The 17500-nt window shown below is 38.2% G+C and overlaps 1 protein-coding gene and 1 pseudogene across 3 annotated transcripts in view; one reads left to right on the plus strand and one right to left on the minus strand.

Annotated features, from left to right (window-relative positions):
• SBF2 (SET binding factor 2) overlaps positions 1 to 17500 on the plus strand; it is a 459339-nt gene that overhangs the window by 242718 nt on the left and 199121 nt on the right. For all 3 annotated transcript variants that reach the window (XM_067749929.1, XM_067749930.1, XM_067749931.1), the window contains exons 7-8: positions 5244 to 5376; positions 6636 to 6744. In XM_067749929.1, the coding sequence (XP_067606030.1) occupies positions 5244 to 5376; positions 6636 to 6744 (242 nt within the window). The remainder of the gene's footprint in view (positions 1 to 5243; positions 5377 to 6635; positions 6745 to 17500) is intronic.
• Positions 15760 to 17492, minus strand: LOC137230479 (solute carrier family 35 member E1 pseudogene; annotated as a pseudogene).

Raw genomic sequence — 17500 nt, forward strand, 5'->3', positions numbered from 1 at the left:
CTGATAATGGATATATAAATAAGCAGGTTAGTGGGGATGAATAAATGAGGGTTCTGCTTATTGCAGAATGTTGAGTGCTGACTGGTGAATGTGGAGGAAGTGCTGGATTTGGAAAAGCATTTTATGATCATCATAGTAAAGACTGAGTCAGATAGTAATTATCAATAGATGCTAAATCTAGGCAGAAATTTTGGTGAGGAACAAGATATTTGCATGGTCTAAAGTGTCTGAACACAGACTGCTTATTAGTTACAAGGAAAAATACGAAGTATACATTAGAGAAGTTAGATAGCAATAAACAAAAGTTTAGGTGAACAAAATTGACATCACCAAGGATAATGATTCTGGTTATGGCAGTATGAAGAGTTAATCCTCTCCCTAAAGAATCAGTGTGAAACTAGACAGAAATTGTTGTGCAGTTATTGTACAACTATTTCAGTGCTCTGGAAATTGACCAAAAGCAAACAACAAACTCAGAAGCATTTATTCATGCTAGACCTTTGGATAAGAATAGTAGGAACCTGCAGCATTCTTACCTGGGGTGGCTCCCATCTTTCCCACATGTCAGTACTATCAGTGAAAATGATAGTTTTGCCAGGGCAGGGCTGGTCATAAAACCAGCAACTTTGCTGCCAAAAGCGGGGAAAGCTTAAGCCCACAACATCATTGTCAGGAAAAATAATATTGAATCCAGAAGGAAATGAAAGGGAAAAAACTCTAACTCTACTTGTCTAAGTTATAATCCTATTTGGGGCTAGTGGCAGACCTGCTAGAAATTTAACAGGAAAATCCTGGTAATGAGAGAGTCGTAGGAGGGCTAGATGAGACTCAGGACCAAGATGGCAACATAGGAGGCTCCTGAATTTCACTCTTTCACAGAGAGCTACACATGGAGCAATTCCCTGTGAGAGAAATCCAGAAACTAGTTAAGTTACTCCTGTACCTTGGGCTCCTAAGAAAATACCCACATTGAAATGGGTAGGAATGATGGAGATACACTCCCGCCATAAACCCCACTCCTTGCACAGCACCAAATAATGGAGAGGGAACCCCCAACGCGCAGCTTCTCCCTGAAGAGCAAAGGGTTGGGGCCACACATCTTGAACATCAACTTTTAAGGCTCCCACCTGAGGAATGGTTCCCTCAAACTCCTAGCTCTGAAAGCCAACAGAGTTTGTGTTCACAAGTCCCATAAGACTATAGAACACAAAGAAGCAGTTCTTAATGGGTGTGTGAGCACTTACTGTGGTTATCCCTCCAGGCTCAGTGCGGAGGGAGCAGGCAAAAATACCCTTCTCCCAGTGTTTCCCTAAAAGGTGTTTGACTGCATACTTTACAGGGTACAGCTTCTAATTAACACAGAGCTAGGTGCTGACTGCTGTCCTCACCAGAGCCTAAAAGAAAAAAGACTCACTTCAGCTTTCATGGTATATATATACTGAAGGTGAAGCTATATAAAAATATATCTCATGCAAATAAAAGCCAAAGAAAAGCACAGGTAGCTACATTGATATCAGACAGAATAGACTTTAAGCCAAAAACTGTAATAAGAGACAAAGTCATTATATAATGATAAAATAGTTCATCAAGAGGTTATAACAACTGTAAATATTTATGCACCCAACATCAGCGTACTTAAATATATAAAGCAAATATTAACAGATCTGAAGGGAAAAGTTGACAGCAATACAATAATAGTAGAAGACTTCAGTACCCCACATTCAACAATGGATAAATCATCCAAACAGAAAATCAGTAAGGCAAATAGTAAGGACTTAAACAACATGTTATAGCAGATGGACCTAACAGACATATACAAAACCTTCCATCCAACAGCAACAAAATATACATACACATTCTTCTCAAGCACACATTGAACATTCTCCAGGATGAATTATATATTAGGCTACAAAACAAGTCTTAATAAATTTATGAAGATTAAAATCATATCAAGTGTGTTTTTCAACCAGGATGGTGTGAAACTAGAAATCAGTGTCAAGAAGAAAACTTGTAAATTCACAAATGTATAGAGATGAAACAACATGCTCCTGAACAACCAGTGGGTCAATGAAAACATCAAAAATATCATGAGACAAACGAAAATGGAAAAGCAAACACCAAAACTTACGGGATGCAGCAAACACAGATCTAAGAGGGAAGTTTACGGTGATAAATATCTACATTAAGAAAAAAGAAAGATCTCAAATCTCCTAACTTTACATTCCAGGGAATTAGAAAAAGAACAAATGAAGCCTGACGTCAGTAGAAGGAAGGAGATAACAAAGATCAGAGCAAAAAATAAATGAAATAGAGAATAAAAAGACAGTAGAGGGCTTCCCTGGTGGCGCAGTGGTTGAGGGTCCGCCTGCCAATGCAGGGGACACGGGTTCGTGCCCTGGTCCGGGAAGATCCCACATGCCGCAGAGCGGCTGGACCTGTGAGCCATGGCCGCTGAGCCTGCGCGTCCGGAGCCTGTGCTCCGCGATGGGAGAGGCCACAGCAGTGAGAGGCCCGCGTAGCGCAAAAAAAAAAAAAAAGACAGTAGAAAAGATCAATGAAACTAACAGCTGTTTCTTAAAAAAGATAAGTAGAATTGACAAACCTTTAGCTAGACTTAGAAAAAAAAGAGAAAATACTCAAATAAGTAAAATCAGGTATGAAAGAGGGGACATGACAACTGGTACCACAGAAACACTAGGGATCATAAGTGAGTACTGTGAAAATACCAACAGTTAGGTAAACTAGAAGAATGAATAAATTCCTAGAAACATACAACCTACCAAAACGAAATAATAAATAGAAAATCTGAACAGAACAATTACTAAGGAGATTGAATCAGTAATCAAAAACATTCCCAAAAGAAAAGTCCAGGACCACATGGCTTCACTGGTGAATCCAACCAAAAATTTAAAGAAGAATTAATACCTGTCCATTAAAAACTCTTCTAAAAAATGGAAGTGGGAACACTTCCAAACTCATTTTAAAAGGCCAGCATTACCACCCTGATACCAAAGCCAGACTTGGACACTACAAGAAAAGGAAACTAGAAGCCAACATCCCTGATGAACTTAGATGAAAAAATCCTCAACAAAATATTGGCAAACCAAATTCAACAACATGTTAAAGGATCATAGACCATGATTGAGTAGGATTTACTCCTAGGATGCAAGATAGTTTAGTGAGCAAATGAATAAATCGTTCTCTTTGAAATGGTTAATTTTATGATATGTGAATTTTATCTCAGTAAAAGAAAAATTTAAGGTTGTGGAAATGCTCCATATTGAATGAGAATAAAGAAACATGACAGCTAAATGGAATATTGAGCTTAGAATGAATGCTGATGGTAGGGGAAAAGCTCCAAAGAATAACATTGAGTCAGTGGACAAAATTGGAATACAAATGTAAGATTAGACTTCAAGTATTGCAACATGTTTAATTTACTGAGGATGATAACCATACTGTGGTTAGGAAGACATTATTCTTACAAAAAACACACTGAAGTATTTAGGGGTAAATGTCGTGATGTGTACATTCACATGGCTCAGAAAAATGTGTGTGTGTTTGTAGAAAGAGTCAGGGCATGCTAGTACATAAGTACAAATGTTAAAGCAAATGGAGCAAAATTTTAACATTAGGTGAATCATTGTGAAGGGTAGATGGGTGCTCTGTGCACTATTCTTACAACTTTTCTGTAAGCTTTAAATTATTCCCCCCCCCCCGCAAAAAAAATGTTTAATGTATCTATGATCCAGTTTAACAACTGTAGCATCATAGATATCGTTGAAACTTCCTGCGTATGCCTTCTCATCCCAGAGTTATATACTATCCCAAATTTGGTATTTTTTAGGCCCAGATATATCTTTATATTTTGACTGTATGTTTGTATATACCGGAACAATATATAGTAGCATTTTGTATGGTTTTAAACAATATATAAATGCTGTCATTCTATAGCATCACTTTTTACCTTACTTTCCTCACTCGATATTATATTTGGGAGAGTTATTCATGTTGATATATGTAGCACTAGCTCTCGTATTTTCACTGCTGTAAAGGTATCCCAAAAGTCTTAGTGATGTTTTAATCTATCTTAAATTCACAAGTATAAATGTTACAGACCTACCCCCAAAAGCCGTATCACTTGAAAATTGTATTTAAATTTCTTTAATAATTATTTCATTTTATAAATTTGGTGTTTTTTAAAAAAAATCTTTATTGGAGTATAATTGCTTTTCATTTTATAAATTTTGAATAATAAAACTTTAGTTTTTTGTTTCAGTCAACATTTGCCATCTTCAGTCAGAGGAAGTTTAATTTATAGTATGATTTTACTATAATTTATTCTTCATTCTTACATTTAGGATGTGCCCACTTTTTTCATTGTTTAAATACTTCTACAACATACCTTTTTGTACCTTATCTTCTTGGGTACATGTGAGAGAGTTTCTGTGATAAATAACTAATAATGGAATTACTAAAATTACTGTAATAACTAGATGGTAGGGTATATGCATCTTAAGTTTCTTTATATTCCTCACAGCAGTATGTATGATAGTTCCTTTCCCTGCCATCCTCATAAAAACTTAGAATTGTCAGGCTTTGATTTTGGATATTGTAGTAGGTTTAATATCATACCTCATGAATTTATTAGGTTGAATTTTTCTGATTATTAGAAGTTTTGGAGCTTCTTTTCATGTTTATCATTTTGATTTCCTCTTTTGTAAATTGTAAATTCATATTATTCTCTTACGTTGCTTTCTTCTTGTTGATTTTAGTGGGGATTTTTAAAGTTGTCAGCAATGTGCTATTTCCAAGGAGTAGAGAAAGGTTGATGTAAAAAGGTGGAAAAAAGATATACCAGGAAAATTTCAATAACAAAACTGGTATGGTTATGTTAACATCAGACAAATGGACTTTAAAAGGGAAAAATGTTATTAGAACAATGCCAAGGATCTAAAACAGAAATTTAAGTACAGACCTTGGAGATTAAGTTGAAAAGAAGGTAATAGTGTATTTCCAAACAACTAATGTATTCAATGAGTGTTACACTGATTAGACAAACAAAACTGAAAGTTTGGGAAAGAAATACCCTTAGGCTCTATGGAATTTATAGTTTAACCAAATATTTTTCTTCAGAGATTTTTAAAATATTGGCTTTTTCATTCCATGTCATTCTAAGTCTTCGTTGGCAGCACATGTAAAATTAAATGCATTTGGTAATCATTTGCTCTTTGTGTTTTCAGGAATTCAGAATGTCCTCAGCCTCTTCTGTGCAGTCCTCACAGAAAATAAGGTTCTCTTCCATTCTGCAAGTTTCCAGAGACTTAGTGATGCTTGTAGAGCCCTGGAATCATTAATGTTTCCTCTTAAATATAGGTGAGAGTTTTTATTTGGTATCTTTATTTATTCCCAAATCATGCATTACTTATCGATGATCAGTCAAAACATCATAGCACGACAGTTTTGAATGACAAGGGCATATGTTACAAAGTTACATTGTTGTAGGAGTCATGATTCTGATAGGAATTAGCCTGGAATTTGGAACTTTTCCAAGTTGTCTATTATTGAGTGGTGATTTATTTCATGAAAAAATAATTAATTTGAATAGTATTGTCAGCAACATTTAATTCCCTTTGAATATAGTAGGAGGTAAAAATCTTAAGATAGTACTGTCTGACTATTTACTGTTAAGGAATTATTATTAATTTGAGGGGTTATAGTGTATTATGGTTTTATTTTTTAAAGAGCCCTTATCTTTTTCAGATATATACTAAAGTATGTATAAATGATATGTCTGGGATTTGCTCCAAACAATATGGTAGGGAAGAGAACAAAAATGGGTAGAAATATGTATGTGGCCATGCATTGGTGATTGTCAAAACTGAATTAGATACATGGGGCTTTATTTTCCTTTTTTCTCTATTTTCGGGGGGGAGAGGGAAGTTAATTTTTCATAATAAAAAGTAAAAAATAAAACAACCTAAACAAGTGATGACTTAGAGTGCTGTAAGTAGAATATTTTATTTTAATACTCTTTTTTATCAATTTGATAATCACAATATCTAGGAAACTTAAGTTTATACAAACTAGAAAAAATTTAGACAGTCTACAGATTTTATTAAAAAATTTTTTTAACCTATGAGCTTTTCTTAACTCCTGGATAATAGAGCATTCTAAACCTTTGCTTTTGTACCTTGCCATTCTTATTAAATACAAAAATCAAGTATAGAAAATGGAATTTGAATGATTGTTTTATATAGACAAATAAACCATCACCAATATTGAGGGAGCGGACCGATCAGGGAGTCAGTATTACCACCTGATGTCAGATTGCTGTGTACGGAAAAATTATTTCAAGCAAGTTTGAACAACCTAAAGAGACTGCTTGCCTAGGGGTAAGGGATAAGGAAGCTGCCCTTGTTTACTTTATATCTTGTTATATTGGATCATATCTTTCACATGAAGATTTTTTAAAACATTTTTTCCCCAAGAATTTAATATTAACAACCCGGCGAATATTATTGATAATTTCTAAACATAGGTAATCTAAAATTCACACAGCATAAAAATGAAAGAAAGGTATGTTATATTACCGAAGAACAAATATATCTCATGTATGTTTTTATTATTTCCAGTTATCCTTATATTCCTATTCTCCCGGCTCAGCTACTGGAAGTTCTGAGTTCCCCAACGCCTTTCATTATTGGAGTACATTCTGTCTTTAAAACTGATGTTCATGAGCTTGTAAGTATTCATCTTTATTTTTATTTTATTTTATTTTTTAACATCTTTATTGGAGTATAATTGCATTATACTAACACAGTGGTGTGTTAGTTTCTGCTTTATAGCAAAGTGAATCAGCTATACATATACATATATCCCCATGTCTCCTCCCTCTTGCGTCTCCCTCCCACCCTCCCTATCCCACCCCTCTAGGTTGTCAAAAAGCACCGAGGTGATCTCCCTGTGCTATGCAGCTGCTTCCAACTAGCTGTGTATTTTACGTTTGGTAGTATATATATGCCCATATTCTCTCACTTTGTCCCAGCTTACGCTTCCCCCTCCCCACGTCCTCACAACCATTCTCTACGTCTGCATCTTTATTTCTGTCCTGGCCCTAGGTTCTTCAGAACCATTATTTATTTATTTATTTTTTAGATTCCATATATATGTGTTAGCATACGGCATTTGTTTTTCTCTTTCTGACTTACTTCATTCTGTATGACAGACTCTAGACCCATTCACCTCACTACCAATAACTCAATTTCGTTTCTTTTTATGGCTGAGTAGTATTCCATTGTATATATGTGCCACATCTGCTTTATGCATTCATCTATCATTGGACACTTAGGTTGCTTCCATGTCCTGGCTATTTTAAATAGAGCTGCAATGAACACTGTGGTACATGACTCTTTTTGAATTATGGTTTTCTCAGAGTATATGCCCAGGAGTGGGATTGCTGGGTCATATGGTAGTTCTGTTTTTAGTTTTATAAGGAACCTCCATACTGTTCTCCATAGTGGCTGTATCAATTTGCATTCCCACCAGCAGTGCAAGAGGGTTCCCTTTTCTTCACACCCTCTCCACAATATACTGTTTGTAGATTTTTTGATGATGGCCATTCTGACCAGTGTGAGGTCATACCTCATTGTAGTTTTGATTTGCATTTCTCTAATGATTAGTGATGTTGAGCATTCTTTCATGTGTTTGTTGGCAATCTGTATATTTTCTTTGGGGAAATGTCTGTTTACGTCTTCTGCCCAGTTTCGGATTGGGTTGCTTGTTTTTTTGATATTGAGCTGCTTGTAAATTTTGGAGATTAATCCTTTGTCAGTTGCTTCATTTGCAAATATTTTCTCCCATTCTGAGGGTTGTCTTTTCGTCTTGTTTATGGTTTCCTTTGCTGTGCAAAAGCTTTTAAGTTTCATTAGGTCCCATTTGTTTTTATTTCCATTTCTCTAGGAGGTGTGTCAAAAAGGATCTTGCTGTGATTTATGTCATAGAGTGTTCTCCTTATAGTTTCCTCTAAGAGTTTGATAGTGTCTGGTCTTACGTTTAGGTCTTTAATCCATTTTGAGTTTATTTTTGTGTATGGTATTAGGGAGTGTTCTTATCTCATACTTTTACATGTACCTGTCCAGTTTTCCCAGCACCACTTATTGAAGAGGCTGTCTTTTCTGCATTGTATATCTTGCCTCCTTTATCAAAGATAAAGTGACCATATGTGCCTGGGTTTATCTCTGGGCTTTCTATCCTGTTCCATTGATCTATATTTCTGGTTTTGTGCCAGCACCATACTATCTTGATTACTGTAGCTTTGTAGTGTAGTCTGAAGTCAGGGAGTCTGATTCCTCCAGCTCTGTTTTTCTTCCTCAAGATTGCTTTGGGTATTTGGGGTCTTTTGTGTTTGTATACAAATTGTGAAATTTTTTATTCTAGCTCTGTGAAAAATGCCATTGGTTGTTAGACAGGGATTGCATTGAATCTGTAGATTGCTTTGGGTAGTATAGTCATTTTCACAATGTTGATGCTTCCAATCCAAGAACATGATATATCTCTCCATCTGTTGCTATCATCTTAATTTCTTTCATCAGTGTCTTATAGTTTTCTGCATACAGGTCTTTTGTCTCCTTAGGTAGGTTTATTCCTAGGTATTTTATTCTTTTTGTTGCAATGGTAAATGGGAGTGTTTCCTTAATTTCTCTTTCAGATTTTTCATCATTAGTGTATAGGAATGCCAGAGATTTCTGTGCATTAATTTTGTATCCTGCTACTGTACCAAATTCATTGATTAGCTCTAGTAGTTTTCTGGTGGCTTCTTTAGGATTCTCTATGTATAGTATCATGTCATCTGCAAACAGTGAGAGCTTTACTTTTTCTTTTCCGATTTGGATTCCTTTTATTTCTTTTACTTCTCTGATTGCTGTGGCTAAAACTTCCAAAACTACGTTGAATAGTAGTGGTGAGAGTGGACAACCTTGTTTTGTTCCTCATCTTAGAGGAAGTGGTTTCAGTTTTTCACCATTGAGAATGATGTTGGCTGTGGATTTGTCATATATGGCCTTTATTATGTTGAGGTAAGTTCCCTCTGTGCCTACTTTCTGGTGGGATTTTATCATAAAATGAGTGTTGAATTTTGTCAGAAGCTTTTTCTGCATCTATTGAGATGATCATATGGTTTTTCTCCTTCAATTTGTTAATTTGGTTTATCACATTGATTGATTTGCGTATATTGAAGAATCCTTGCATTCCTGGGATAAACCCCACTTGATGATCGTGTATGATCCTTTTAACGTGCTTTTGGATTCTGTTTGCTAGTATTTTGTTGAGGATTTTTCCATCTATGTTCATCAGTGATATTGGCCTGTCGTTTTCTTTCTTTGTGACATCTTTGTCTGGTTGTGGTATCAGGGTGACGGTGGCCCTATAGAATGAGTTTGGGAGTGTTCCTGCCTCTGCTATATTTTGGAAGAGTTTGAGAAGGATAGGTGTTAACTCTTCTCTAAATGTTTGATAGAATTCGCCTGTGAAGCCATCTGGTCCTGGGCTTCTGTTTGTTGGAAAATTTTTAATCACAGTCTCAATTTCAGTGCTTGTGATTGGTCTGTTTATGTTTTCTATTTCTTCCTGGTTGAGCTTCGAAAGATTGTGCATTTCTAAGAATTTGTCCATTTCTTCCAGGTTGTCCATTTTATTGGCATATAATTGCTTATAGTAATCTCTCATGATCCTCTGTATTTCTGCAGTGTCAGTTGTTACTTCTCCTTTTTCATTTCTAGTTCTGTTGATTTGAGTCTTCCTTTTTTCTTGATGAGTCTGGCTAGTGGTTTATCAATTTTGTTTATCTTCTCAAAGAAACAGCTTTTAGTTATATTGATCTTTGCTCTTGTTTTCTTCACTTCTTTTTCATTTATTTCTGATCTGAGCTGTATGATTTCTTTCCTTCTGCTAACTTTGGGTTTTGTTTGTTCTTCTTTCTGTAATTGCTTTAGGTGTAAAGTTAGGTTGTTTATTTGAAATTTTTCTTGTTTCTTGAGGTAGGACTGTATTGCTATAAACTCCCTTCTTAGATCTGCTTTTGCTTCATCACATAGGTTTTCGGTCGTCGTGTTTTCATTGTCATTTGTTTCTAGATATTTTTTGATTTCCTCTTTGATTTCTTCAGTGATCTCTTGGTTATTTAGTAGTGTATTGTTTAGCCTCCATGTGTATGGTTTTTTTACAGTTTTTTTCCTGTAATTGATATCTTGTCTCATAGCGTTGTTGTCAGAAATGATATTTGATACGATTTCAGTTTTCTTAAATTTACCAAGGTTTGATTTGTGACCCAATATATGATCTATCCTGGAGAATGTTCCGTGAGCACTTGAGAAGAAAGTGTATTCTGTTGTTTCTGGATGGAATGTCCTATAAATATCATTTAAGTCCATCTTGTTTAATGTATCATTTAAAGCTTGTGTTTCTTTATTTATTTTCATTTTGGATAATCTGTCCTTTGGTGAAAGTGGGGTGTTAAAGTCCCTTACTATAATTGTGTTACTGTCAATTTCCCCTTTTATGGCTGTTAACATTTGCCTTATGTATTGAGGTGCTCCTATTTTGGGTGCATAAATATTTACAATTGTAGTATCTTCTTCTTAGTTTGATCCCTTGATCATTATGTAGTGTCCTTCTCTGCCTCTTGTAATAGTCTTTATTTTAAAGTCTATTTTGTCTGATATGAGAATTGCTATTCCAGCTTTCTTTTGATTTCCATTTGCATGGAATATCTTTTTCCATCCCCTCACTTTCAGTCTGTATGTGTCCCTAGGTCTGAAATGGGTCTCTTGTAGACAGCATATATATGGGTCTTGTTTTTGTATCCATTCAGCCAATCTGTGTCTCTTGGTTGGAGCTTTTAATCCATTCACATTTAAGGTAATTATCGATATGTATGTTCCTATTACCATTTTCTTAATTGTTTTGGGTTTGTTATTGTAGGTCTTTTCTTTCTCTTGTGTTCCCTGCCTAGAGAAGTTCCTTTAGCATTTGGTGTAAAGCTGGTTTGGTGGTGCTGAATTCTCTTAGCTTTTGCTTGTCTGTAAAGGTTTGAATTTCTCTGTCAAATCTGAATGAGATCCTTGCTGGGTAGAGTAATCTTGGTTGTAGGTTTTTCCCTTTCATCACTTTAAATATGTCCTGCCACTCCCTTCTGGCTTGCAGAGTTTCTCCTGAAAGATCAGCTGTTAAACCTTATGGGGATTCCCTTGTATGTTATTTGTTGTTTTTCCATTGCTGCTTTTAATATTTTTTCTTTACATCTAACTTTTGATAGTTTGATTAATATGTGTCTTGGCGTGTTTCTCCTTGGATTTATCCTGTATAGCATTCTCTATGCTTCCTGGACTTGATTCTTCTGGCACCCCTGTAATTCGAACGTTGGTGCATTTAATGTTGTCCCAGAGGTCTCTGAGGCTGTCCTCAATTCTTTTTGTTCTTTTTTCTTTATTCTGCTCTGTGGTAGTCATTTCCACTGTTTTATCTTCCAGGTCACTTATCCATTCTTCTGCCTCAGTTATTCTGTTATTGATTCCTTCTAGAGAATTTTTGATTTCATTTATTGTGTTGTTCATCATTTTTGCTCTTTAGTTCCTTTAGGTCCTTGTTAAACGCTTCTTGTATTTTCTCCGTTCTATTTCCAAGATTTTGGATTATCTTTACTATCATTACTCTGAATTCTTTTTCAGGTAGACTGCCTATTTCCTCTTCATTTGTTTGGTCTGGTGGGTTTTTACCTTGCTCCTTCATCTGCTGTGTGTTTTTCCGTCTTCTCATTTTGCTTATCTTACTGTGTTTGGGGTCTCCTTTTTGCAGGCTGCAGGTTTGTAGTTCCCGTTGTTTTTGGTGTCTGCCGCCAGTGGCTAAGGTTCTTTCAGTGGGTGTGTAGGCTTCATGATGGAGGGGACTGGTGCCTGTGTTCTGGTGGATGAGGCCAGATCTTGTCTTTCTGGTGGGCAGGACCACATCTGCTGGTGTGTTTTGGGGTGTTTGTGACCTTATTATGATTTTAGGCAGCCTCTCTGCTAATGGGTGGGGTTGTGTTCCTGTCTTGCTAGTTGCTTGGCATAGGGGGTCCAGCACTGTAGCTTACTGGTTGTTGAGTGGAGCTGGGTCTTAGCATTGAGATGGAGATCTCTGGGAGAGCTTTCACCATTTATATTACGTGGAGCCGGGAGGTCTCTGGTGGACCAATGTCCTGAATTCGGCTCTCCCTCATCAGAGTCAGCGGCCTGACACCCGGCTGGAGCACCAAGACCCCGTCGGCCACGTGGCTCAGAAGGAAAGGGAGAAAAAAAGAAAGAAAGAAAAATAATAATAAAATGAAATAAAATAAAGGTTATTAAAATAAAAAAATATTTAAAAACATTAATAAGTAATAAAAAGAAGAAAAAAAAAGAAGGGAAGAAAGAAGAGAACCAAACCAAAAAACAAATCCACCAATGATAGCAAGTGCTAAAAACTATGCAAAAAAAAAGAAAATACGGAGAGACAGAACCATAGGCCAAATGGTAAAAGCAAAGCTCTACAGACAAAATCTCACAAAGACTCATACACATACACACTCACAAAAAGAGAAAAAGGAAAAAAATATTTATGTCTTTTGAGAAGTCTGAGGTCTTCTGCCAGCGTTTAGCAGTTGTTCTGTAGGAGCTGTTCCACAGGTATTTCTGATGTATTTGTGGGGAGGAACATGATCTCCACATCTTTCTCCTCCACCATCTTGAGGGTCTCCAGTATTCATCTTTAAATTGCCGGTTATTGCGGTCAGAGGTTTATCATATTTTTTTGAGTCCTGTAACATTTCAACTAATTACTATTTTCGAATCTGTTGCATTACCAGTAGAAAAGATTGGCTGGAAGAAAAGCATCATTCAAAAATCTAAATACATTAATTTTTCCTTATAGCAAGTACAGGAGACTTATAAAATGAATTCATTAATGTTTTAAAATTCCCCTCTTTTGGCATGTTAAGTTTATCTTTCTGTAATCTTCATCCTATATATGAGAAAGGAAGATAAAATTATCCATTAATTTATACTTTTGTTATGAGTGCTTTAATTTATTCGTATTTCAAAATGAGGCCTGTGTTAATGCTGATTGGCCGATAACTAAAATACAAAAAGCATTTGCAAAAGAGTGAAGAGTTTTAGTGGAATACAAGTTCAGTATGAGCTCCACCATATTATTCTGTTCTCAATGCCATATGAATAAAATACCAGAGAGAGAAAGTAATGCTCTGTATTCAGCCAGTTCTGAAATAACAGGTTTATTTCTCTGTACTGCACTTTAAGAGGGACTGTAACAAAATAATGGGCTTCAGAGAAGGACCTCTAGGATGTCAAGAGTTTGGAAACTATTTTGTGAGGCCCTAAGGAAATTTTCTCAGGTAATAACCTAATGTTATTTGATAGCTAAAGATAAATATTTAAGTAGCTGTCATAGAAAAAAGGGTTAGAGACTGAAATAGAATCAGTGGGTATAGTGGATATGGAAACAAATTTCTCCTCAGTATAAGAGTTTTCAGCTAAATAGAGCTGCCCAATGATGAGACTGGGTTTCCTTATGTGAAGAGTGTACTCTCAGGTAGTGTAAGTAGAGTGCAAGGAACAGGTTGCGTGACACTTTTCAGGGAGTTTAAGAAAAATGCTTCACTGAAAGGTTGGGCTATATGACATCTGTGATCCACAAATCCTGAAAAGTTGTAATTCTAATTTTGTTTTAGTTTTAAATGCCAGCAAAGAGGTAAGCTCTGTAGGTAGTTTTACATAATTACAATTGTAATCAAATCATAGGTGTTATGTAAACTGACAAAACACCATTCTACATTACAGTTATAAACAGGACCCTTATTCATATATTAATCATTCTTTCTAACCTTATATATTGATATCTAGTTCCTATTTAACTTTGATATCACCATATAAAAATCTGTGTAAATCAGTAATCATTAAGTAAAACCTCATTAGTACTAATTAGAAACACACTCATCTGGTTTGTAGGTAATTTTTTCCCACTGAATAAAAACTGTCTCTGGAAGTTAGACAAACCAAGTGCTGACAAAAGTAAATTTCTTAATTTTTTATTTAATAAATTAGAATTAATTTTAATCCTATTATCAACATAATAACTTCAACAATTTTGGCTAGTTTCTCTGTTACATTTTTACATGTTATTTTATTTATTTTTTTGCCGTGCAAAATTATCCCCATTTATTGTGGTTCAACTGCAGACTCTACTGCCTCTGGTGAAGGCACACAGCACGTTCTTTTCATAAATAACACCCTTCAGGACGGCCCCTTCCTGTTTTACACAGAATTGTCTTAGAACTTGGGGCCAAAGTAATTGAAAAGCAAGCCAGTGAAAAACAGGGACTCCTGAGGCCAGTGGTACTAAACTCACAGGCCAGAAGGGGGGACCCTGTGACCTCTCCAGGAGCTGCCCATTCATAAGCTGACAAGATGTAACCTCTAAATACAAAATTCCATTTATCAAAAACAAATGGTAGTCAAGCTTTAGCTACAGTAGGTACTTCCTCTTGGAACAGAGAACTGTCTTACATACCAGAAGGTAAAGGGTGACCCCAAATCCCATCTGCTGGTCAAGCCAAGTGCCTGTTCAAGAGGCTGGGGACAGGGCTGAAGTAAGAAGGCAGCCATCAGCGAAGACCCCACCAGCCAAGCAAGTGGTCCCCTCCGAGGGCACAGTCTCTTGTGATGCCAGGTGTCCCAACCTGGACCTCAGCACATGGGTTACCCACTGGGGTCACATAATCTTCCTAATGATGTGATTCTACCAAAACCCACATATTTTTCTTGACCAGACTCTGATTTGGCAAACTAAGTCCTAGCTTGGTGCTTGCCCCTTCACAGGGACATGATTCAGATCCTCATGTAAACACCACAAGAACAGCTAATGGAATCAGAGTGCTGAGCTCTCATTTATGACACAAACTATTGAGATGACATTCTTGATTCATGTCACTTTCAGAGATTGTGGTCACTAAAAGAGCGCTTCAAAACACTTCATTCCTTCCTACTAAATGCAGAAATGTGCTGAGATAGGCATCACCAGCAACTTTTCTTGTTTTTAAATGCTTAAAAACAAAAGGGTTTTCCAACCATAAGCCAGTCCTCATGCATCCTGCATCCCCTAAGGGGGACTGAGGCATAACACAGACAACTACAAAATATGCCCTAGAAAAATGCAAGATCCTCATAAAACCAACATCTCCCCACCAAACATCCCACTAAGTCAGCACAGAAGCGGTGAAGGCTCATCAGAAAACACAAAATGAGTATTAGAGAAATAGAGCTTGAAACACTGAACATGATTTCCCCATGATCCTTCTCGTAGCCCTGCGTCCTCTCCTCCTTGCTGCTCCAAAAGGAGGGATGCCCTACTCCGGCAAGGGAAGAAGGAGCCCAGGAGACAGCGGCCATCCTTCCCTCTGGATCCGGGCACATGCCAAGTCTGACTTATGGGTCAGAGAATTAGGTTCTAAGAATTCAATGCTAATCGCAGTAATTTTGCACTGGGGAACGTTTACCAGAATTGCACACAGCCATGGGGCTGACCAGAAAGCTGAGTCCATCTTTGTGGCTGGAGATGTTTTCAATAACCCTCGCACTCCTCTGCTCCACTCCTGCACCAGTCCTGTGCCTACCTGAGCAGTGGAATTAAAGCAGTGGAACCAATCCCCCCCTCAGCTGGGTTATACTTTCACTGGTTGTCAGAAGTTTCTGGTACTTCTGGGGGGTGGAGAGGAGGACTGGCAGAACATCCTGCCCTGCTTGCTAGACTCTGCATGTCATAATGGTACAACATGTATGAGTTTGGGTAGCTCTGCCGGCTGTACTAGAAGTGATCTGTCAAGATGTTGTTGTGGCCGTACTGATAGTCCCCGTGCTGGGGGAAGAGGATGCTGTTGTGGGGCTTCTCTAGGGGGCTCCGATGATGCTCCTTACTGCTCAGGTCCCCCATCGTGACAGGGAGGGCTTCCGGGCTTGCTGATTCGTATCTTACTTGGTCTTATTGCACAGAAAGACCCCCAGGATGGCTGTCATCATGCCCAGGACGTTGGTGCTGGTGACCGGGTTTCGCAGCATGATCAGGGGCACCGTGATGACCATGATTCTCTTGGTGGCATTGGCAACCGAGTAGCTCAGAGGGCTGATGGAGTTGAGGATGCTGAAGGCAATGACGTTCTGGGCAAAGTTACAGAAGCTGCTGACAGCCAGGAGCAGAAGCATCCAAGGCCACTGGGACACATAGGTCAGGTCGCTGCTGACCAGGAAAGCTCAGAGGTCCACCAAGGACCCACGTGGGGATCATGTAAAAGACAGCATGGCAGCCCAAGCTGCTCAGCAGCTGGAGATGGTGGATCCTTGACTCTCGTAATACCTTTTTGGAGAAAATATTCTGAAGCGAGAAGCACAGTGTGGCAGCAAGGGCGCTGACAAGCCCCCACATGTCGAAGGACAACTTGGTGACTGTGGCCAGCAGGACGCCACTGATGATGGGGATGAGTGACAGGTACACCTTGGTGCTGTTTCTCCATGATGATCCAGGACAGGAGGACCACCGAGATGGGCATGGTGGCCTTGACAGTGTACGCGTAGAACATGGGCACCTTCCAGGTGCTGACGTGCGCGGACACTGACACGAAGTACTTGCCGAAGGCAAGCGGCAGCATGTAACGCCGTTAGAAACGTGGCGGCCACAGGCAGCTGGGCTGCTGATGCGGTTGGGGCCCAGGGCACAAGAAAAGTGGCGCCAGGGGCACACGCCAGGCATGGAGCAGAGGCTGGAGACCCGTGCACAGCGCCAGGATGTGGCACAGCGACAGGGTTACGGGGAATGGGAAGGCGCTCTGGGTCACCTTGTTGACCACAATGTCGCCCGCACTCAGCGCTTAACGCAGCAGGCCGAGCGCCGCCACCGGCGCCCTCGCGCACCCCGCCACCCCGACCCCGCGGCTCCCAGGCCCCCTGCGCCCCTACCTGTTATTTTAAAACAGACTTGTAAAATGCTAAAAATCAGCTTCTTTCTTAACTACCTAAACAGTACCATTTTGATGTATACTAATTGCTTTGCTTGTTAACTCTTATAATGATTACTGTGTTATTTAGGATATGGCTTAATTCCTGTAATAAAGCATGCAAAATACAATGGCTAAAACAAAATGGAATTTTATTTAGCGCTTATGCAGCAGTTTGTAGATAAAAGTGTTCCATTATGTCAGACCAGTTTGCTCCATGAACGCATTCAAGGTCCAAACTTCTTTGCTTCTTGTTCCTCCACTAGAATCCACTCAGGCATTGTCATCTTCTCAGTGTTCAGGGTTGGGTTACTGCCAGTTCATAGTTTCAGCTATGGGAAGGGGAAAGAGACCATAGGAGGGCCTTACATCCCCTCTGTTTTGAGTACCTGGGAGTGTGCACATCACTTTTCATGTTCCATT

The sequence above is a fragment of the Pseudorca crassidens genome, chromosome 9 (genome assembly GCF_039906515.1).
Source record: "Pseudorca crassidens isolate mPseCra1 chromosome 9, mPseCra1.hap1, whole genome shotgun sequence".
Lineage (NCBI taxonomy): Eukaryota > Metazoa > Chordata > Mammalia > Artiodactyla > Delphinidae > Pseudorca > Pseudorca crassidens.